The 22711-nt window shown below is 34.6% G+C and overlaps 2 protein-coding genes across 2 annotated transcripts in view; one reads left to right on the top strand and one right to left on the bottom strand.

Moving 5' to 3' along the window:
* The first annotated feature begins 2203 nt into the window (after nt 1-2203).
* LOC105365708 (cell division cycle protein 123 homolog) lies at nt 2204-4119 on the top strand. The gene is made up of 6 exons (XM_011503940.1): nt 2204-2591; nt 2833-2937; nt 3014-3236; nt 3301-3423; nt 3504-3763; nt 3861-4119. Exons 1-6 carry the CDS (start codon nt 2343-2345, stop codon nt 3903-3905), a joined length of 1005 nt encoding a protein of 334 aa, XP_011502242.1. The 5' UTR covers nt 2204-2342; the 3' UTR covers nt 3906-4119.
* Nucleotides 4120-7177: 3058 nt separating this feature from the next.
* Nucleotides 7178-22711, bottom strand: part of LOC105365751 (uncharacterized) — a 29973-nt gene continuing 14439 nt past the window's right edge. The window contains exons 8-27 of the mRNA XM_011503985.1: nt 22144-22469; nt 21086-21572; nt 20145-20741; nt 18990-19344; nt 18457-18635; nt 18062-18308; nt 17559-17935; nt 17016-17471; nt 16371-16628; nt 14209-14645; nt 13821-13951; nt 12557-13393; nt 11001-11292; nt 10321-10794; nt 9665-10058; nt 9043-9389; nt 8570-8886; nt 7409-7895; nt 7350-7366; nt 7178-7257 (exon numbers count right to left, since the gene is read on the bottom strand). Of these exons, the coding sequence (XP_011502287.1) occupies nt 7178-7257; nt 7350-7366; nt 7409-7895; nt 8570-8886; nt 9043-9389; nt 9665-10058; nt 10321-10794; nt 11001-11292; nt 12557-13393; nt 13821-13951; nt 14209-14645; nt 16371-16628; nt 17016-17471; nt 17559-17935; nt 18062-18308; nt 18457-18635; nt 18990-19344; nt 20145-20741; nt 21086-21572; nt 22144-22469 (7095 nt within the window). The remainder of the gene's footprint in view (nt 7258-7349; nt 7367-7408; nt 7896-8569; nt 8887-9042; nt 9390-9664; nt 10059-10320; nt 10795-11000; nt 11293-12556; nt 13394-13820; nt 13952-14208; nt 14646-16370; nt 16629-17015; nt 17472-17558; nt 17936-18061; nt 18309-18456; nt 18636-18989; nt 19345-20144; nt 20742-21085; nt 21573-22143; nt 22470-22711) is intronic.

The raw sequence follows: 22711 nt of genomic DNA, 5'->3' as shown, positions 1-22711 counted from the left end.
GGTCGTTTAACATCAAACTTTGCGTTTGGTGAAACGTTTGTTCCCAAAAATGTCATTACACATGCATACAACATAACGTTTTTATCCTTTTAATCCAATTTGATGAAAAACGGTTAGATACTTTAATTGCGAAAGCTGCGATGCTTAATATTCTCAATATTAGAAGTCTACATTAACATTATTTTCGCTACTGTAAAATTTGCGTTAATGCGTATTATTATGTATTAATGCATAAAAATATTATTAAAAATGGAAAATTTTCTTGTTGTTACACAGTTAATCAATAATGATACCTGCTGATGAGGCAAGTTGGGAGAATGAAACGCGTAAGTATTGAACACTTTGGGCGACGAAAAATCCCGGTTAAATAAAAAAAATAGCGCTTTGAAAATATCATAACGTCGATTATTACGACGATCGCGAATGAAATGATCAATGAATTCGATCTTGACGTAACACTTAATGCCCATAGGGTTAGTAAGCCGAGAGAAGGCTGCGTAGTCAGAATTCTTTAATCACTATTTCGTTCTCTCTCTCTCTCTCTCTCTCTCAATTTCTTTCCATTTTTCTCTTTAATATACAAAGAACAAGTGCGTCCACGATACTTGGGCCCTAATAAGTTCATGTACATTTAACCGAATAAGGCAGGCTGCCGTAGTAAGACAAGCGAATAATACGGCTGGCAAGAGACGGTGAGAAATAATGAGCGATGCAATGATATAGGGAAATACAAAGTGGAGAGTGGGAGGGAGAAAGGATAAAGAAAAGAGGGAAGAGAAGTTAAAAAAAAAAGTCGTAAGGAGATTTACCTCGTAAGGAGCGAATCTTCTCGCGGGGCTCCCGCATATTGCACTAAGAGCCCGTGTATTCTCGGGGTCCTCTTGTTTTGGACGCGTCGCTCCGCCCCCGCCTTGGAGGAACAGAGGTCCAGTCACAATCTGGCGTTGAGGTTATGCGAGAGTCGCGGCTGCCGCCGCCGCCGTTAGCACCACTGGCGTTGCCGTGACGGGGGAGAGCGCGAATACCGAGGTAATGAATCACGAAGGGGTCGGGCGTCCGGGTGCTACGCTCCACGACTCCGACAATCCTACGAAACTGACACACGACTCTGCTGGTCGCAAGAAGGAAAACGAGTGTCTTGGACTCGCGCAGCAATCGTCAGCCTCACACCGTCGCCACTGAATGGATCGTACGTACGTGTGAGGTTAGACTGGTTGGTGGCGAGGGTGTACGTGAGCGACCGCTCATTCTCACTCCCCCCCCCCTCCCTCACTCCCCCCTCTCTTCCCCTTTCCCACTCTCCTGGCCAAGATCGTGCTTGGGCTTTTCACCCATTCCCCTTCCTTCGTCGCGTCGTTACTTTACGGGAATAAATATAAACGTACGGGTTATCTACCCTAATGTATTATACGTAGACGTATTATACGGCAACTGGGACGATGCGTGTCGCGTGCGCCGATGTTTCGTAAAATTGGTGTGATCCCTTCTTCAATTCTCTATAATCGTTTAGATTATCCTTAATTTTAAACTTTTTTCCACAAACCTGGCCTCGTTGTCATTGGTTGTTAGACGATTTTCAAGATTTACGACCAAGGCTTTATAAGCACGATTTTGTTGTAACTGTGTCGAATTCGCGTTATCTCAACTTTTTCTATCTCAATTTTTAATGTATTAAAAGCTTAGCATCACCTTACCGTCTTAGCGTTCCACTCTTGTGGGCCATTATCCCAAAAATGTTTATCATCAAATAAGCTCTCGTTAAGTCCTACGCAATACAACTTATATAATTGATAAAGGAGCGAGAAAGCAAGAAAACTACACTTACAGTTAGTTACTTCGTGCAATTATAAATAAAAATGCAAGCAGATATGTCTATATTGCCATAAGGAATAAAAATTGCCTATGTTGAATTTTTTCTATCGTACTTCGTATCGTTTACCATGATGGTAATGAGGTACCGAGTGAAATCAAAGCTGTAACCGTACATTAAAAATATTATAAACCTTGAACGTATTGCTCGATGGTAAGTAAAGACAAGACCTCGGTGATCAATTTCATTATTAATTTTAATCACAATTGAGCGCAGCCGAGACTCCGTTCGTCGGCCCGTCGGCAAGCCAATTTACCATATTCTCACCAGGCCTTTAATCTGTTTAGATGAATTGGGTTGTACACGGAGCGGATAGATTAATTTCGCTGAAAGAAAGTTGAGGGACCATGTCAAATGTCGCTCTTTCCCCGTTAAACGTAACGCAAAACCGCATGCAAGTGTGCGTGCGGCGTACTGTAAGTAGATTCGAGCGCCGCGCTGCGTTGATTGGTTCAACCAATTCCCCGACTACATGTCCTCGGATAACGTTGAGAGTGTGACAATCATGAAAACAGAAAGTCTACAAGCCATGTGTTCATTCTGCCAGTGGTATCCACTGTTTAGCAAAAATGCTCTGGAAGCGATAGTGCTCCCAGTGCCCAAGAACGTGTGCGATTACCTCGAGCATGATGCGTTTATATTACCCTCGGAGGCGACTAGTAAGATTACATACAGTAATTCGGAATGGTCGGATGGCTCTGCCGTCAACGAGCTTGAAGAGGTAAATTTTAGGTATTCGATTATTTGCTCATAGGACCTTTACATTTATCAAGTCCTCAACTTATATTAATTTCACTTGTTTTGTATCGATAAAACAAACGTGTACATAATTATATTTATATATATATATATTGAAATCGATTGATTATGTCCATTCGTGGTATCCTCAGTGCGCAAATGCTTATTCCTCGTCATGACCAATAATAATGACAGTTTGTCTAAATGAGAATTGTATTTTTTAGGACTCCGACTTTCAACCAACATTTCCAGATTTCAGTAGGCGAGTACAGGAGGTAATAGATAAATTTGAAGCAGTTTTCATCAAATCTAATTGGAGCGCTCCCACAGTAATAATATTTTATTAATTTTATATTAGAAGTATAAATAACTCTTGAAGCATGATTTATTTTATCCATTGTACAGGATTCTACATGGGTGACACCAACAAAAACTTTAAAGTGTACTTCTTTAGAAGATGTTTATTTACTTTTAAAGAGCTCCGATCGAATATCCCAGGATTTGAGCTTTGCAAAGAATTGTAATAACAAGGAGAACTTTATAGCTCCGTGCTTAGTATTAAAAAGGTGGCAAGACGTAGATCCTTGCACAGAGTTTCGTTGCTTTATTGTAAATGGCGAACTAGCTGGTGAGAAGCAAAATTATCAAAATCTTTTTAAGCGTTGCAATATTTTAAATAAAATAAATTACAGGAATTTCTCAAAGAGATATTTTTCAGTACTATAGGCACATAGAAAATGAAAAGTATGATATACAAAAAGATATTAAGAGTATGTTTATGGAAAAAGTAAAGGATAAATATCCAGCTAATAACTGTAAATTAAACAAAATTTAATCTTTCAAAATGTTAAAAAACATAACGTTCGATTTCTAAAATGGCTTTATTTTATACTAGATACATTTGATGTAATCAGATATAAAAAGGATAAAGTAAAAATAGTTGATTTTGGACTGTTAAACAAGTCTGTCACAGAAGGTACCTTATTCACTTTGCAAGAATTACAAACTGACATACCAGAAGCGCCAGAGTTCCGATTTATTGCCGAAGACATGGGGATTCAACCAAAGACAACGACCCACCTTTGCGTACCACGCGAAGTAAATGAATTTTTTCAAGCTACTGGAGGAATGTCAATGATCGATGCCATACAAAAGGTTTAAAAACTTGTTAAATCTACTTATAGACGATAAACGTTAAGAAAAACTTTCAATACAATAATACGGATTGAATTTCTTTGATTAACATTAATAGGAAGTCCAGGATCAAGGAAAGGAGGAAAATGCGAGTATTAGTTAGTCTGGAAATTGTTTTAGCAAAAAAAAAAAAAAAATCTGAATTAAATACAGAACTTTCATTTTTATTCTGCCAATACCCTCTTGTTTTTCTATTATTACATTACATAAAACGATTAAACACTATATTCTATCGCTTGAAAGAATTATCATGTAATATTGCAATATTCATCGAGCCGTCGATCTCAATTAATTTTTTCTTTGTTTACTGAGCGACGTTTTTCATATAGAAAATATGTCTTGTTTATTTACAATATGCAATCCTTCAAATTTCTGTTAAATTTTTTTTATTTTTGCTCATTCTCTCAATCTCTCTCTTTCTCTCTCTCTCTCTCTCTCTCTCTTTCTAGCTCACTGTTTATCTTTTTTTTTGTGCTAAACGACAAATACATAGCGCTCGAAGAACAACCTTTCATGACAATGTAGCTCTCTCTACTCTTAAGAGATGTTCAAAGTGACTACGGTACAACGTATAGCGCTTTCGAATACTGGTAATGTTTCTTTTTTTTTATTTTTTTATTTTTTTTTTGTAATCTCTTAATCGTTTTAAGTGACAAAACTTTAGCCTTAACAAACATACGTTACAAAAACTCCTTAAGTTACTTTTCTTATAACGGCCTTTAAGCAGCTTAAGTACCTGAAGCTAACTTTGGAAAACTTTTTTTATATACCTCCTTATCAATATAATAATAATGTACGATTTTTTGTCTCGAAAAAAAAAAAAAAATGCATTGCGGCTCTTTCACCAAAACCTATGTTTTAATTATTATCGGCTCTACTGTGTTATGTTCTTTGCTTATTTACTGTTTATAGCCATTTTAAATGCGCTCGGTACGACTAAGTTTCGGCAAAAGACCGCACTAACTCGTCGACAAAAATTTCCTCATCAATCGCCAAGACAAAGTGATCGTTATGTTTTCGTAAGTCGTTTTTCTTTTCAAAAATACGCATCTATTAATCTGTTCTTAAATCAATTTGTCAAACTCTTTTTACGTTTGCTTCTCACTCATGCCTATGACGTTAACGCAAAAATTTACACATTTAAAATATACAGGAAGATTCTTAGGAGCCGCTTCTTGAATATTCACTTGTTTCTCCATTTCGCATACGGGCATCGATGAAGATAAATAAATAAAATTTTACTTTTACACAACAAAGAAAACTCTCACATTTCATAAAGGTTAAATAATATACAATACTCTTTGAATTTACTTTATTTGTACAGTAATTATAACGTTCATTCAAGACATCCAAGTACAGATTGCAATTATAAAAGTCAGGGAAAAAAGAGCAGTAATTTTCGAACAACGAGTTTCTATTTACATATGATAAAAAGAAAAAATAAAAAAGTGAAAGTCAATATATGCAATTTTTAGGGCAAGAAAACAAATAAGTTATATAATCTCAGTATATTAAAAAGTACGATCTAATTTCCATTTTATTTAATTAAATTATTATTATTATTTTTTTAAATAAATTTGTTTCGGGCAACAGAAACATCAAATAAGCGAACAAATTGACATGTAAAAAAAAAAAAAAAAGAAGTAAACTTTCAACGCAAGACCCGTTTTCATCGTAGCATTTCTGGTTGGTGCAATTACAGGATCGCATATGCTTAATATCAACCCCTCGCGTGTTTCTTTTTTTCTTTTTTTTTCTTTCTTTTTTTCTTTTGTCTTGAAATGATGATTACAGCCGATACTGTATAGGTAAGAATAGAGTTACACGTATAAATGTTGACTTAATTCTGCAAGGAAAAATCTACCTAACTACCTTTCAATTAGTTTCTATTTTATTACTCGCTTTATATGCACGAGTACACACGAACAGTTCGCACTCACCCTTGACTAGATTGCATTTTTTTTTTATCTTTTAAATTCTTACTATGAGTAAATCGGTTCTCTACTCCTCTACTGATAACTCTGCCCATAAAAATTCGAACTGTTACTTTAAAAACATCTCGGAGATTTAAGTCGTATCTAGTTTACTGACACTTCAATTTTTACAGTGATTCGCGGTTAATCTATAATTTGAGAAAACACTGATTTGTTACGATGTTATTATAACACCTCTTCATTACAATAATAAACAAAGCAACAAATTCCGAGAGTATTGCAAAATTATTACAATGAGAACGACTACTGTTGTAAACAGCGAAAAAAGTCTAATCATCGGTAAAAACAATACCCCGAGATTACATGTGTGTACATCAGCGTCTCTACAAGTCATCGCTACTGCCTCTTTAGTCCAGCCATTTATTTAGCTCGTGATCACCTACTGTAATCGAAAACATCTACAATTTAAAAGGAGCACGCACTAACGATCCCCTATTTTGGGGTCCTTGTGGTATTTTCAAGTTATATATATATATATATATATATATATATATATATATATAACTGTATACATACATAAGCCTAAATTTCTTTCATTTTATAATATATATATAACTTAAAAATTTTCACCTATGGATTTTACCTAACTTTTTCTCATTTTCTCTATTAATGATTCTCGTAACGCAATTATTTACACTGAAGATCCTCCTTGCTAATGTCAAGAGGAGGCTCTGGTATTTTCTAGGATAATCTGACCAAGATACCAGTTTTCTTTTTTCCTTCATTTCTTCTAATTATAATTTAGAGAAATATTTTCGACTTTTTTTTTATACAAACGTCAATTCTTTGTACATTGAAAAAAAGTTTTGGTATTCCGTCAGAGTAAGTAACAACCCTGCTCGTAACTTGATTTTATCTCGACCCTGTAAATGCTTTGTTGAATATATGACGTGTATAAGAAATCGGTCGATCTTTATAGAATATTGGCGCGAGGACGTATCTGACATTTCAACGTCGCTCAATTCAGTCGGCCGTCGAGAGCTCGGGGAACGATAATTGATCTATTCAGCGAGCTTTTTCATTCTTCCTTAAAACATTATCTATCTCCAAACATTAGTATAAAATTTAAATAAATGATAAAAAAAATAAATAAAAAATAAAAAAATAATAGTCGATCGAAAAAGCCTGCCTCCTGCGAGTACGAGCCAACGCACACTTTCACTTTTAAATAAGCGCTCTCGAGGAAGAAGACGAATATCCAATCGCGCAATCGGTCGACTCATTGAATCACACGAGTCGCGCTCTGTGCGGCTTTATATAATCATCAACTTATGACGGGAACGAATTGGCGATGCCTTTGAGAGTAGCACGAGAATCTACGTTCCTCTTCAACATCCTTCAACAACAGTAGGCGCAGTCGGCACTGCGAGAAAACCACTTATCACGAACGAAGAATGTACAGACGCGTGTGAGCTAGGACTACCTCTTCTTCACTAAGAGTTTCGTCGTCGTCTTCGTCGGCTGTTGCTGTTGCTGTTGCTGTTGCTGTTGCTGTTGATGCTGCTGCTGCTGATGCTGTTGTTGTTGTTGTTGTTGTTGTTGTTGTTGTTGTTGTTGCTGCTGCTGTTGCTGCTGCTGATGATGATGATGGTAATGGTGCTGGTGCTGGTGTTGCTGCTGCTGCTGATGATGATGATGATGTTGATTTTCCTGGTGTTGATGCGACTGTTGTTTCGATCTCTTAATTTTACTAGGACTATGATTCTCGGGTTGCTGCTGGAGATGCTGCTGTTGCTGCTGGAACTTTGGTACTATGAGCTTTTTGCTTTTGGGCCTCTCTGGTGATCCATTACAGCAGGCGCAACCTTTCTTCACGTGACCGCGTAGGCTCAATCTACGCGCCGTCAAACAGTGTTCGGCTCCGACATCGAGGGCTCCGAGGCTCATAAGTGTTGTCGCACTGTTCTCGTCGTCAGAGGGGCCCACTTCGTATAACTTGTCGACCGTGGTAATGGGACTCGAAGACTCGTTCTCACTCGTTGTCATTATTGCTGCCGTTGCAGTTGCTGTTGCCGAAGCCGTTGATTGCTTCAACTTTTTAGAGAGAGATTTTGAAATCACAGGCTTTGAGTCCGTTGATTTATTCGTTGCTGTTGACCCTATTCCAGCATTTGAATCTCGAATTAATGTTTTAATTGAGTATACTCCATCGAATCGATAATATTGGTATGGACACGTATATGGTTTTCAAGATATTTTAATACATATCCATACTACAAGAGTTTCTGAAGTTTATCTACAAAACGTTAAATTGCGAATAAATCATTTTTATAAACACATTTTAGCGTTTTAAAATATTTTAAATAATACAATTATATAATATTAAAAAAATAATAATAAATCAATTAAATGAAATGTAGAGATAATAAAATCGTTATATGATAAATTTTAAACTCTGAATTTTTTCGAAATTAATTACTCAATTAAAATTAATGAAATAGCTCGGTATATTATTTATACCAGTTAAATGATTCAAATAAATAAAACATGTATAAGAGGCAATTATATAATAATAAAATGCTAGAATAGAAATCATACGTTTTATATACGATTATCTTATTTTTCATTTTCATAAACTCTTACAATTTGCTCGATCTATTTATATACTTCAATATATGAAAAAATAAAATAATCTGCCGTTCAAAGCATCACATTTATAATAGAGTTAAGCTATAATATATTTTGCAAATACTTAATAATATTCTTCAAGCAACGTATATATTTATTAAACGTTATCAAATACAATTTGCTATTGTAAAGAGACGATCCTTACTTTTGACGAATCCACCACTCCTTTGATTAATTGTAGTCCTTCGAGCTACTGGTGCTTTTCTTTTAGCTGAATATGTAGCGTGATCAACGGGCGTGACCTTGATTGCAGGTACACTCCTCGTTATAGCTTCCTGCAAACCATTGCCAATGCCACCTATATTATGCTCAAGCTGAGCTGGAACGACTGTACCACTTATGCGTGGAGATTCGTCGCCATCGTCCTCATCTTCGTCGTCGTCCTCATCATTATCACTGCTCGATCTCGTTCTTTCTGACATGGGACTCTCCCAGTTTAAGCTTGTTGTCCTCGTATCGACACTATCATTTTAATACAATCATTTAACATTAGATTATAGATAATCAAATAATTTTTTTTTTATCCTTAAAATAGTACTAAATCATTTATTATAGGCTAGCGCTATTAAAGCATTTTTATTAGGAATTAACGAACGGCTAAGAAATTAATGATTATACCTGAAGAAGTCGATGGCGCGAGGTTGTTTCACCGCCGTCGGTCGCTTCTTATTGTTGGCGTAAGTAAATCTGTGTGTCATGAGGAGAGGCCCGGCAATGGGTGATAATGGCGAGGGTATTGTAACGCTAGCGGCACTATCCTCGAGTAGCGTTAAGCTCTCGTCGTCTTCGGCCGAACTCGCCGTTGAAGAAACATTGTTGATTTTTAGAGAACGTCGTACAGAACTTGATGTTGCACTGGTTCCCGATGGCTCCACGTCCATATCGAGCTTTACCTGCGAATGACTACTCGATCTGCTACTACTCAGTGTATCTTCTCTATCCTTTGATCCGTTTCTATTTGTTATCTAGTGAATTGCGAAGAAATATTATTGTTATTTTTTTTTTTTACGAGCACCCATAGTATATTTTCAGTTACATTTGCATATGTAATATATTTCTCATTAGTATTGAATTCATTCATTTCATTGAAATATAGCCATCTTTATTTTCTACAAATGTAAGCAAGACAAGAGCGTATTTAATTAGCAATAATCAAGTTAAATATAATTGAATGTAATATTCGTTGGTTACAATATAATACAACATAGTTAATTTTTTGAAAATAATACTTGCTCTCCACCTTTTGATTGAACGTTTCTTTACAGAAGTCATTATCGGTAGCGGGTGACAGTCGGGAAAGGTCAGAGTTACTATTGGAAGCTTCGTCTTGGCTCAAATTGTCGATAAGGCTAAGTCTGAGCTGCTTGGCAGTGGTACTGGCACTTGTACCATCGACTAATTGTTGGCCGTCTAAGTTCCGCTTGTTCCTCCTCGTCTGCGAATCCTTGAGCTTCGGGGTCCGTCTCTGAATCGGTGTCTTCTTCTTTGGCTCGCGATATGGAACCGAGGTCACGACTACAGGACTCGCGTCCCTACTGCTTGTTGATACCGAGTCCAATGATTTAAAGAAGGAACTACTGCTGCTGCTGCTTGCTCCGGCATATGATTTGATGCCGCTCAATGTGCTCGTACCGCTGAAAATTATATACTTTTATTTCCCGTGCTCTAATCACCACACGCTAATGAAAAATAGTGACACTAAAATTACGAAATAATTAATAAATTGCATATAGTAGAAAATATTTTGTTTTGAATATGTTTGTAAATAGTTTAATGTTATAAATATTTTGAAAAATTGATTAACTATTATGATAAAATCGAACGATTATTAATTCAAATTCTTATAAAAATAATAATAAAAAAACTACAGTAAATTTAAATTCGTATTTCTATTACCTCAAAGTCTGGCTGCAGCTGGCTTCTTGTGAGGAATGATCAAAGGAGGGAGAGTGATTGGTGTCGAAGAGCAGATCTGCCTCGGGGAAGAGATCGCTCGTGCTTGGTTCATCGACACCAAGGTCCTCGCACTCCTCGCTCAAACTCTTCTGAAGTCTAAGCTCGCATTCGATTATTTGTTGCTTCCTGTCGTTAAGTCGTTGTTGATTTTCCTGCTCAGCGGTAGAGCGAGCATTGTTAGTGTGTCCGGGCTTTGTTAGTCCCTTACTCGGAAATTTCTGGAAGGGCTCCATTGAGTTATTCATCGTGTGATAGTACTTTTTCGTATGGAACACGCCACCACTCGTCATTTCGATGCCCTGGCCTTTATTGATGATCTGAAGTACGCTACTGTGGACGCTCTCCGAGTTCTCACCGTCACGGGAGTAAACCTTCAGGTGATCGATACCCAGTGAATTTGTCGTTGGTATGTACCTAAAATAAATCATACAAAATGATTTTATGCTAGGGCATTTGTCATCTTTATCACTGTTCATTACTTTATCGCTATAGTGGAAATTATGTAAAGCAATTAAATATCTGATCACAACAAAGTAAAAGAAACAGTATTTTATATTGAGTTTATCAAGTCGTTGAATAATTATAAGAGCAACGATTTTGAACAGAAACTTTTTACGAACCGCCAAGGTGTGTCCGGTGAGCCTTTCCTCTCCGGTTCCCAAGCCTCTTGAAGTCGGGCATTACCGCATAGCACCCCGTTTTCAAGCTTCACTCCGTCCATGCTGCTGTTCTCCATTGTCGAGTTTGGGATCGTCGACGACACTGATTCTTGGCTGTCCGAACTACTTGGCCCACCACTCACAAGTAACTGCGTGGCTGCATCAAGACAAGACGAGGATGGTGTTGTCACAGAAGCCAGTGATGGAGACGACAACGACTGTTTTACTTTATTACTGAGTGATTCCGACGTATCTGTAAGGTATAATGCAATTCACTTCAATTATGTAGTTAAAAACTTTTTAATTATTTCACTTCAATTCACATGAGCATCAAGAAATTCCTAAATATACATTTTTCAATATGCAATATTTCATTGACGATTATATATTAACTTAAAAAGATATTTTTTATTGAAATTTCTCGATGTTTTATGTAATACTAAAGAAAATTTATAGTTGTTTATACACATAAAATTTAATGATATTTAATATTTAGAATATTTATGTATTGAATTCTACGAGATGTCATTTTTTTCAAATAAGTAAATTTTAATTTACATTTATTTATACCATTATTTCGTAATTTTATTATGACTAGCACCAGCTTCTTTAAATCATTGGACTTAATTTCAATAAAAATTATGATAAATGATAGAACATTTTAAATAATTAAACAGGATTGAAGTCATTTTACTTTGTTTGACAAAATAATATCCCATATAAAGCGAAAGATTGAAATATTTCTATACACAAAATTCTAACATAAATTACAATGATATAATATCAAATATGATATACAGAAAAAACGCAATGAATAGATGATACTTTGATTGTGCATGATAGACGCTGTGTGAAAACCAACTAAAAAGCTGCAGAGCTGAAAGAAAACAAGTTTGAAATAAGAGTAAATAATGATAATACGTAAGTAAACAATAAATGATTAAAGTGCAAATGAAATAACATGGATTACAATACCACAGTATACAATATCACACAAATACAATTATTAATTCGTAAAAGTTAACCGATAAGAATTTACTTTCAACACATTAAAAAAAAGTACATGCAAAACATGATAATATGATATACAACATAGATAATAAATAAAAGATGAAGAATAACAATTAATTAAACGAAAAATTATATAAAAGACACGATGAATGTATAATTGATTACATATGAGAATTGACAAATATTTCTTTTTATTATTCTTTAAAAAATTTATTGGTATAAAAATATTATCCTACTTTTATTAAAAAAAATATATATATATATATATTAAAATATATACTTCAACTACAATAGTTTTTAAGTGGAAAACATTTTGTAAACATATACTGCCCATACAAATTCTAATATTACATTCAAGGAGGTAAGCATCTCTAGAATTCTGTACAAATACGCAAACAAAAGAAATTATATAAACACGAACAAATAGATAAATGCGCGAAGTCTACGAGTAAAAAAGAAGTCGCATAAAGTACGAGTTCGACAATCGAGTCACTCCTCATCCTTACCGGCGCCAGCATTACATTGTGTGATCGTATCTGCGAGGATCTGTTCCTCTTTTCTTTTAACCGTCTTGGGGGACACAATCTTGTTGTCCTCGGGAACCACGCCGTTCTTAGTCTCCTTTTGGCCCTGAGATACGGCACTAGCAACGTCGTTACTTGCGGTAAACGCGAGAGCAATGGTTGTAGCCGCCTTGGACTCACCATCCTTCATCGTTGTGGTCAAACGCACCATTTGTTGTTGTTGCTGATTGCCTTCGAGCTTAGCCATTGGAACCTTAACACTGGAAGAATTACAGATCCGCTGGCCGATATTCGGATTACTCGTTATGACGCCCGAATGTTGGAAAAGTCCAATTGTCGCCAATGGTGTCTTGCCCCCCTCGACTTTCATCTCGCCCTTCTCGACCTCTTCACTAGCAAATCTTACGACGCCCGTGCCCTGCGGTATCACAATCTGACTTTGTTGAGACAATTTTAGATGTTGTTGTTGTTGCGGCTGCTTTTGCTGCTGCTGTTGTTGTTGTTGTTGTTGTTGTTGTTGTTGTTGCTGCTGCTGGATGACCTTGTTTGCTTGATTGAGGAGGGACTGTAGAACAAAGGCGTTGGATACGCCAGAGGTGCCGCCGGTTGTACGAACCGTCGGAACAGCCGCAAGGAGCTTTGAGCTCCCCGAAACGACCGTTATCTGTTGTCCACTTTTAACAAAGTTCATGGGAAGCATGAAATTCGTACCTGAGACCAATACCGCCGTGCCCGTCGTCATCTTGCTCGTCACCGAGGCGAGAGTCTCACCTACTCCCGACTGAAGCGCTTCTTGCACAATTACCGCTCGTGTTTGACCTACAAGTAGGAGGAACATTGTTTTTGAATAACTTTTAGTATTCATGATCATTATCCTGTTCTTGCATTCTTTCCTATTTTGTATTGTGTAGCGGGTATGTAAAAAAAAATTTTCCCAAACAAACTTTCATACATTGTTACTGCAATGTTTGTCAATTTAAAAAGTATTGCGAATTAATATATAACAGTCATATTGTTTCTATTTATGAAAAATATGCACCAATAGAACATATAAATACAATGAAAATTAAGGAATATTCATATAAAAAATAACGATTGTTTCCATTGTTTTGGCAATAATTATGGACATATTATGTACAAGTGTGATGATAGTGTGTACACTAAATGGTGTAAAAAATCGACAAATAATTGACGTGAAAATTAAATAATTTTTTTGCACTAATGTTCCTTGAAATAAATTATTAACCTGTATTGGGTTCGGCAAATATAAGATTCCGCCTTTTCATGTTTACTTCTACACCGTCGTTGGAGTCACTAGCTGCATTTGTACTCTTTGTCTCCGACACACTTCTAAGCGTTGCATTATCATTAGTAGAACTAGAAAAAAGCACGTTTACGTTATCACAAATTAGCCTAGTATTTGTATTTACAAGCGCATACAATATATATTGTAATTATTTTAAAATACTTTTCAAGCCTTATTCACATTCGAGATTGTCTTTATTTTGACGCTTATTCATATTACATTGTGTAAGCCGTGGAACAAAGATCCGAAAGCAAAGCACAAAATAGAATAATATTAAAGCAAGTTTTTATAGCAAAGTTTTTGTCTTGTTGGAAGCCCGACGACTCACCTTTGGCTGATGTTATTGCTTCCAGCAAGTGTGTCGTCGCTGGCGGAAAAGTTGGCTGGACTGTCTTGCACGTGCAGTATTGCAGTCGCTGATCCGACACCCGCGGTAAGACTTCCGCCACCGCCACTCGAATCCTCGCTACCCATTGTCCTGCCTGTATCCTCGGCACTGGGGCTGGGCTCGGATGTCTGTTGGCCCGAGACCGCCTTGGACTTGCTTGAACCAGATTTCTTGCGTTTCGACGATTGGTTGGGATTCGTCGGTGGGTTTGAACGTCGTCTCGGTGCTGGCTTGTTGTTTAAGTCCGGCGAATTACGTAACTGCTCCGCATACTGGCCTAGGATCGCATATATCCTTTGGGTCGTCTCAGGATCCTCCTGGGGTTTCTGTTGAGGTTTAGGAATCGGAGCTGTCTTCGCTGTACTCTGGGTGTTCACCTGTGGATCATACTTTTTTAATGCTCTATCACTATGTTTTCTTAGAACGAATAAGATTCTTGTGCTTGTCCATTTAAATTCCTATATCAATTTGATACATTACAAGATAACGATACCATTTGTAATTGCGGATTTTCGAATTCTATTTGTCAAATAAATTGACTGAATGCGAATCGAATGTCTATTTAAGCCAACGTTTCTATTATTATTACAATTGAAATTACAATCAAAGTCTACTCGAGTCTTTTTCGAATATTTTTAAAGTATTCCTGTTTTTATGCTTGTATAATCGTAAAATAACTGTAAACTTCGAGTACACTTCATTAACATTTAAAAACATTGTTAGTTTTCATCGTATGCTTATAAGAACTTTGTGATATAAATTTTTATTAATTAATTTACGTGAATATTACCAGAAAAAGTATTTTTAAATATAATTTATTTTATACAGTCTAATAAGTAATGTAAAACTTTATTACTTTCCTTGACACTCATAAACATGTATAATTGATAAATGAATAAAATACATAAATTTCACGTTGCTTCGTGTATTTACATTTATTTTTAATTAATATAAGTATATGCTGTAACGAATAAATCTATTTGTTTCTTTCTTCTATTATTATATTATTAGTATAACCATATAATATAATATTTCTGCATTAGTAACAGACGCTAGCATCTAATTTTTAAAGATGAAAACCATGAGAATCAAGAGCGAGTAATAATGGATTTGCATGTAAGCAACTATTATCTAACACCTGATGATTTGTGGGTTGGCAATTGGCAATTGGTAACAAGAGTTGTGGGCGCAAGCGAATCCTATATTGTCATCCATTTCCAAGATCACTGGTCTTATGTTGCATTTACCAACATAATTCGAACGAGAATTATGTTCAATTACTTCAACGTCAAAATTTCAGCATGATAAACGCAACATTGACGAAGCTGTAAATCTCTTGCATGGGTAATTTTTTTAAGTAAACTATGATACCGGGTGCGTCCTCGGGGTATAATGGGCTTTTTAACTTAGACTAATTAATTTGTCTATTAGGCAGCCACCGACTATGTAATCCACCATTCCATCATAATTAATTTGTTCGTAAAAAATATTTGATAAATATCGATTAGATGATTGATTGCCTACCGTAGTTCGGCTTAAGCTTTTAATCAGTATTTTTATTTGGGAGAAGAAAAAAAATTTTTAATTTAAAAATTCTCTAATACTATTCTAATAATGCTCAGATATGTTGAAATGCTAAATGTTCTTACATATTTCTTTCAATTAAATTATTCAGCGATGTTGTATAGTGTACTCGTGCCAAGGGGTTCTTGATTAGTTCTTGCAGATAAATAAATTACATGTTAAGAATTCATTTACACGCGAATGAAATATCTGACTTTTGAGCGTACGTGATTGAAATACATAGTTGACAAAATAATGATTTTTCTTTTCTTTATACTAATTATTCAAATTTATTTCTGATTAAATAATCGCGCCTTTTATGATAAAATAATCGGAGTTTTATTCGATAAATAAATAAATTGATTTTATTGATGAAATGATTAGTGATGAATCATTATGAGTTTAAATTTAAATGCATTAACTTTTTCAACAATGTTAAAGTTTTTTTTTTTTTTTTTTTTTTTTTAAGATAATATTTTAAATGATAATTAAAAAATTTAATCTTTAATACCAACATCTTATTCAAATTAGGTACTTACTTTAACTGTTTTGGGAGCAGCCTTCTTTGTACTTTTTGAAGATGACTGAGGTGGCGTTTTCCCAGTAGATGAAACGGGTGTAGGCGCCGGTGTTACGCATGGACTCGACGAACTTTGAGAAGTAACACTCAATGCCGGAGACGCTGCTGGTTGGCAATACGATGTGACAACGACAACCGGTGTCGAGTTTACTACTTTCGATGTCGCTGTGCTGCTATTTTGATTTGTGTACATCAGAGCCACTTTTTGTGGATAAACCTAAAAACAAAAAATATTTATTATGATTTATTATAATATTACTGATATTGATATTATTATTGCGATAATGAGTTTTGGAACATTTTAACTAATTATAAAAAATATTATTGTTCTTATTGTTTCGAATTTTTACTAATATGAAATTATTTTTATTTAATTTTAATAAGAACTATTTTATTTATAAATTATTATATTGTCAAATTACCATTATATATATATATATATATATATATATTTAAAATGTATCTTTGCAGCAATAAACATACATTTTATCAAAAAATCTCTATTCATAAAAATTCAATTTCACTTTTTGTAAATTTAATTTTTCCTTTTTTTAATATACGTAATTATCATCTATTTATATATATAAAATACAAATGTATAAACCTCCTGCTGCTGGAATGTTAGAGTATTGCCATTGCTGGGAAATTCGAGAGCACTACTGGGTGATTGCGAGGACATAAGGAGTTGTTGTGTCAAAGCGCTCACAGAAACCTGCTGTGGCTGGGACTGTTTCGCCGGCGCGGTGTTCTGCACTGCCTGGGACTGCGTTTGCGTTTGCACAGTGGTCGTATCACTCGAGGACGATTGACTCGTACTACGTTCCTTAACTTGCTCCAATACGCTCTCAAACTCGCGGAGCTGCTCGAGGGTGGATGAACTCACTTGATTCGGCATCTCCATCGACGAGTTTATTAAAGAATCGGCCGATCTCACATTTTGCTGCTGTTGTTGCTGTACTTGCTGAATCTGTTGAGGCTGTTGTATCCTCGAGGCCAAAACTGCCTGAATCGCCCCGCTAGCTGATCGGAACGGTGCAGTCCTTATGATATTCAGCTTCACCTAAGCAACAAATTTGTATGTGGTTATATAATAGAATTATTTTACACACGAATGCAAAATAATATAACATAAATTTAAAATACTAACCTGTACCGGTGATCGATTGTTAGAAATAGATGCAGGTATGGATATTAATTGCGTTGCTGGATTTGCTCCAGCGATCGTTACAGGTATCTTGTGCGTGTAGATAACTCCAGGGGTCGAGTTGGGCACACTGCAGAGCTGTAGTGTTTGTCCAGGATTACCCGCACTGGAGTTGGCGCTCGTCACCGCACTTTGGACAATGTTGAGAATCTGTCGAGCTCCCGTGGATACTTGCAGATTTGGAATGTTTGTGATGTTCGTGTTCTGCACGGATGCCTGCACAGATGTCTGCACAGCTTTCGACATATTCAAAGAGGTTGACGATTTATTGCCTGCCCGTTGAACATTCGTAGCTGCTCCGGCTGGTGCTGCTGGTGCTTCTGTAACATTAAACAATTTATCTTTTATTATTTGCCGAACATCTCGAAATGATGTATATGCACCGATCAATAAATAATAATAAATGTAAACAAGAAATATTACACTGAAAATACTAAATAGCTAACCGTGTGTGTCAGCTGCAGACGAGGACGGTACAGTCGTTGACTCGGTTGACAAAGTGCAGATGGTTTTGCCGAAGGCTTGTTGGAACTTGGGTAGTCCAGCATTCCTATTGGTCTGCGACTGTGTCGTCTTGGCGTCAGTACCAGCTACAGAAGCGACAGACACCTGTCGCGCAAAACCAATGTTTCCATCCTCGAAGTTCTGCAGAGATAATATGTTCCGTTGGCCTGTGACGATACTCGGACTAACCTGATTACGAAGATAATGGTATCAATCATTATTTGAAGTAGGGATAAAAATAGTAGAAAATATTTCATCACGAAATATTATATTATTCCATTTTTATTTTAAGGTTACTTCTTTTCTTTATTTAAATCAGTTGTAATTCAGAACTTACGAGGTGATAAGTGCCATCTGGTTTACAAAGAACAAGCTGTTGCTCAGTAGTATTGATTGTTGATGGCGATGGCGACTTTTTTGGTGATTGATTCGAGCCGATTCTTTGATTTGCTAGTACAGCTAAAGCGACGGTCCTCGTATTATCTATGGAATCCATGGTTGATGTATTCGTAGAATCTACCATAAAAATCATTGAATAACAATATATTCAATTTGCATGAAAATAAAAAGTAAATCTAAAATTGCAACTGGGTACGATATAACGAACAATTTATTATTTATTATTTATTATGGATCGAATCTGTAAAAATAATTTTGAAAACGTTATGATTGAAAAATTAATGAAACAACGTTATACTAACTCAATATTATTAAGCATTATTGTAATTATCTTAAGCTAAAATTATATTATGTAAATGAAATTGTTAATATACAATGATAAAAATGTATTAGAAACGTAATTTAATTAAAAAGCAAATACCTTTTCAATAATAATATTTAAAAATGGTGTCAAAACAAAAGGTAGTGTACCTAATCCAGGTGAAGTATCAGGTGGTTGATTGGCTTCCTCACCGACATCCTGAAGGGACGAGGATCTGGTGGGAGGAGGTGGTGTCTGTCCTGCGGGACTCATTCCTACGCCACTATCGTGTCCGCCCGACGACGGGGTTCCTGGCAATTGGATGTTGCTACGATTACGTGGTGGTGTATTACTCGAAGCATTGGAATTTGGACTCTGCGATATATTACGCGTTAACTGAACTACGTGGACTGTTGACTGGACACGTGGTAGCACTGAGAACTCCATTGAACGCATACCTGGTACCGTCTTCGATAAGATTTGTTGAAGTTTGGACTTTGCTGTTGTATTCTTCCGTGGCCTCGTCTATTTAAAAAACATCATTTTAATAATATATTATTTCTTTGAATTTTACATTTTATTCAATATAACATTTATAAAATATTTATGCAGAAAACAATAATTATATACAACTATTTATTATTAATAAAAATTATATCGTACAAAATTAACGAATGTTTATAAAATATTTTCTCTTTACATATTTCATATTTTAAATATAGTTTTCCGACGAAAGCTAAATTACCATATCGAGCAGTTAATTCGAAATAAAATAAAACATTTAATTTTGAAATATAAAAAAGGAATATACATTTGTTGAATGCGACAAAAAAAAATTCCTTCAAATCAGAAACAATGGATTTTATAATCAATGAAGCAATAATAAAATATTCATTATGTACATAATTACACACACAACTACACAAGTTATTACACACGAGATCAGAACTCTCCCATTCAACTAGTTTTAATATAAAAATCTAATGAGATTGATCTATCTAGGATCTACTCTAATGATTAGATAAGTCAGCAATGACTCAAAGGTTACGGTAACATTATGTTTATTGTTAAAAGAACAACATCCAACTGTTTACTACGTAAATTTGAGAAATAGATATAAAATAAAAATAGGTATGTTTGTTTATTAACGTTCTTGCTTGCTTCATTCTTAATCACAACTTGAACAAAACGTATTTATATTTTTATTCTTTTACTGTCTTAATTCTAAATTTATTAATGTAAATTTTTTGTTTGTTTGTTTGTTAATGTATATAGAAAAATGCATAGAACAAATTAATATTTAAATAAATAAGAAAAGTCTTTACCAATGTTTTTTGCTTAGAAAAGCCAGTTAAGGAATTTTTATTGGAAGAAAATGGTATGGTTTTTTGTATATTCCTTAGTTCATCACTCAAATCTCCAGCAGTGACCTGTTGTTTCTTTTGTTGCAACGCCAATTTTTTATCGATTTCATCGACTCTTCTCAAAGCAATTTTCGGATTGAGATTTAATGTGCTGAGCATTGGAGCGAATTTCGTTGACATACCATTCTCATTATTTTCATTCATGTTGTTATTCTCTTTCTTTTTGCTAGTAGCGTTGATACTATTGGATGATTTTTTATTGACCTGTGTAAGCTTTTTAGAATGTGGCCTGAACATGCGTAGGGATTTAATGACTTCGGGATCACTACGCTTCTCCGTAATTATTAGTTGTGCAGCATTAAATGCCGCTGAACCTTTAATAGTTTCGCGCTTATTCTCATCCATATCTGCCGAGAAAAGGGTCATAATGTCATTATTGCTATTGTCACCAACGCCGTCTACGCCACTACTAGGTCGGATATTTTCATTTACAAGCATATGAAAATGAGATACTGAGTCTACCGTTAGTTTTGTCTTCTTTGGTCGTCGCTTTGTTATCTAAATAAAAATATTTATACAATATTAATTTTAAAGAACTTCTTTAATAATACATTCATCTATAAATAACAATGTAAAATCTATACAGTAAAATTAGTTACAAATACATTAAAAAATATTCACTAAAACTTCTTTATAAATTCAAATTATTTTTAAAATTGTTTCACATTTAATATTTTAAATAGTTTAAATTTAATATTTGAAAATATTTTGCTTATAATTTATTTGTATATAAATTATACATAAAAAAAATTAAGGTTTTTGAGGTATAAATGAGTTATATATATATATACAAATCTTAAAATCAAAATATAAATAAATTAACAGGCTATGATGGAATGTACCTTTTTGGTGCCATTGCATGTTTTCTTATTCATCTTTAATTCTCGCTTAAATCCATCGCTTCCTAAACTATCAGTTTGACTATCCTGTGTGTTAATGTCGCTCTCAGAACTCGATATCAAAGCTTTTCTAAATCTTTGTTTGGACTTACGATGCCGTACATCGTATTCACTTTCTGACGACTCAAGTCGCGGCACCTTCTTTGGCCTGCCTCTTTTCACCGGCTGGGCAACTACGTTCTCGCTGTCTGTATCTGAGCTATCATCAAGGCTACGTCTTGTCGGCGCTTTCGTAACTGACGACTGCTGGAACATGTCAGATTCCGAGTAATCTGAATCATCCCATTGTTCATAGCCTTTTTCAATACCATAGAAAAGAGCATCGCGTGGATCGTCTTCGTATGGCTGATCTTTGAACTGCGAATAATCAATGTTCAGGTACTTAAGCTCCTTATTTGTATTGCGCATCTCTTCAGCATTTTCAAGATACCTGCGTAATATTAAAGAAAATTATTTTATATAAAATATAAATAAAAATAATTATATAAAATAATTTAGATTTCTGATATATTTTTATAATAAAATTAATTTTAGAAAATTGCAATTCTTTTTACTAGAATTAAATTAAATTAATTAACTGGGAACTATTTTTTAATACTTTTTCCTTGTAACTGAATATTTTATCTTTTTATTTGATTTTTTAAATGCCCTTGTACAATCAATGACATCTTCATTTTCATCAAATACATCAACATTATTTTATTTTACTTTATCAGGGAATTTCTTCCATCTTGCAGTTGCATAATTTTTTATTTAACAGTAGTCTGCTCAATAATTGAAATAAAAAATAATTAATATTAATGAAAAAATTTCCGGAAATAGATAAATATACTTGAGCAGAATTTTTTTAAATTAATATGAAAACCGTTTACTAATCTTAATTAATAATAAGATAAATTTGAAAATTTTATTTTCCATTTTAATACTAAGTAGTTACAATTATATCATTGGTAAAATAAAGGAACAATGGAGGGGTATAACATTTTAATTCTTAAAATTACCTTTCACAGAGTTCGCTAAGTTCTTTCCAATCTAGCCACCAAGTGAGTACATGATACCGTTGACTACTTAATACAACGGCAAGATCGTCACAAAGTTGTGGACTTATCCCGAGCTTCTCGCCATCTAGCACTTGACTGGGCACTGCCTTCTCATCATAATTAGCTGAACCGGTTACGGCATGGCCTTTAATAAGGATTAATGCGCCCTGATTCCTTTCAATAATTGGTGCAATCCTTGCAGATGGTTCATCTTGATTGGTATCCCTTTTTATTTCAGACAACATTTCTTCTTTAATTACCATATCTTTGTCTGTATCGATCTTAATCTGTAAAAAAAAAAATAGTTATTTTCCTAGTTATATTTATACGAATAATTGCACTTGTGAAAAATTGTGGTATATTTATAAATATTCGATTTATTTCATGTATATAATTCAATGTGACCTAGTACGAAAATATTTTTAAAATACTGATAAAATTTAATAATAAATTAATATAAATTTAATATTCTTATAATAAAAAAGGTTTAAATATCCCAGCAAGAAAAAATTATTAATATGCTGTGTTA

The sequence above is a fragment of the Ceratosolen solmsi genome, unplaced genomic scaffold (assembly GCF_000503995.2).
Source record: "Ceratosolen solmsi marchali unplaced genomic scaffold, CerSol_1.0 scaffold53, whole genome shotgun sequence".
Classification (NCBI taxonomy): Eukaryota; Metazoa; Arthropoda; class Insecta; order Hymenoptera; family Agaonidae; genus Ceratosolen; species Ceratosolen solmsi.
Note: the sequence above shows the minus strand (reverse complement) of the source record. Positions and strands in the feature narration are given on the sequence as shown.

Excerpts from the sequence above, each read along its gene's own strand:
- LOC105365708 (XM_011503940.1), top strand. The coding sequence starts at position 2,343 with ATGTCCTCGGATAACGTTGAGAGTGTGACAATCATGAAAACAGAAAGT. Across the intron at positions 3,424-3,503 it reads TAAATATCCAGCTAATAACT|ATACATTTGATGTAATCAGA; the intron begins GTAAATTAAACA and ends ATTTTATACTAG. Across the intron at positions 3,764-3,860 it reads TGATCGATGCCATACAAAAG|GAAGTCCAGGATCAAGGAAA; the intron begins GTTTAAAAACTT and ends TAACATTAATAG.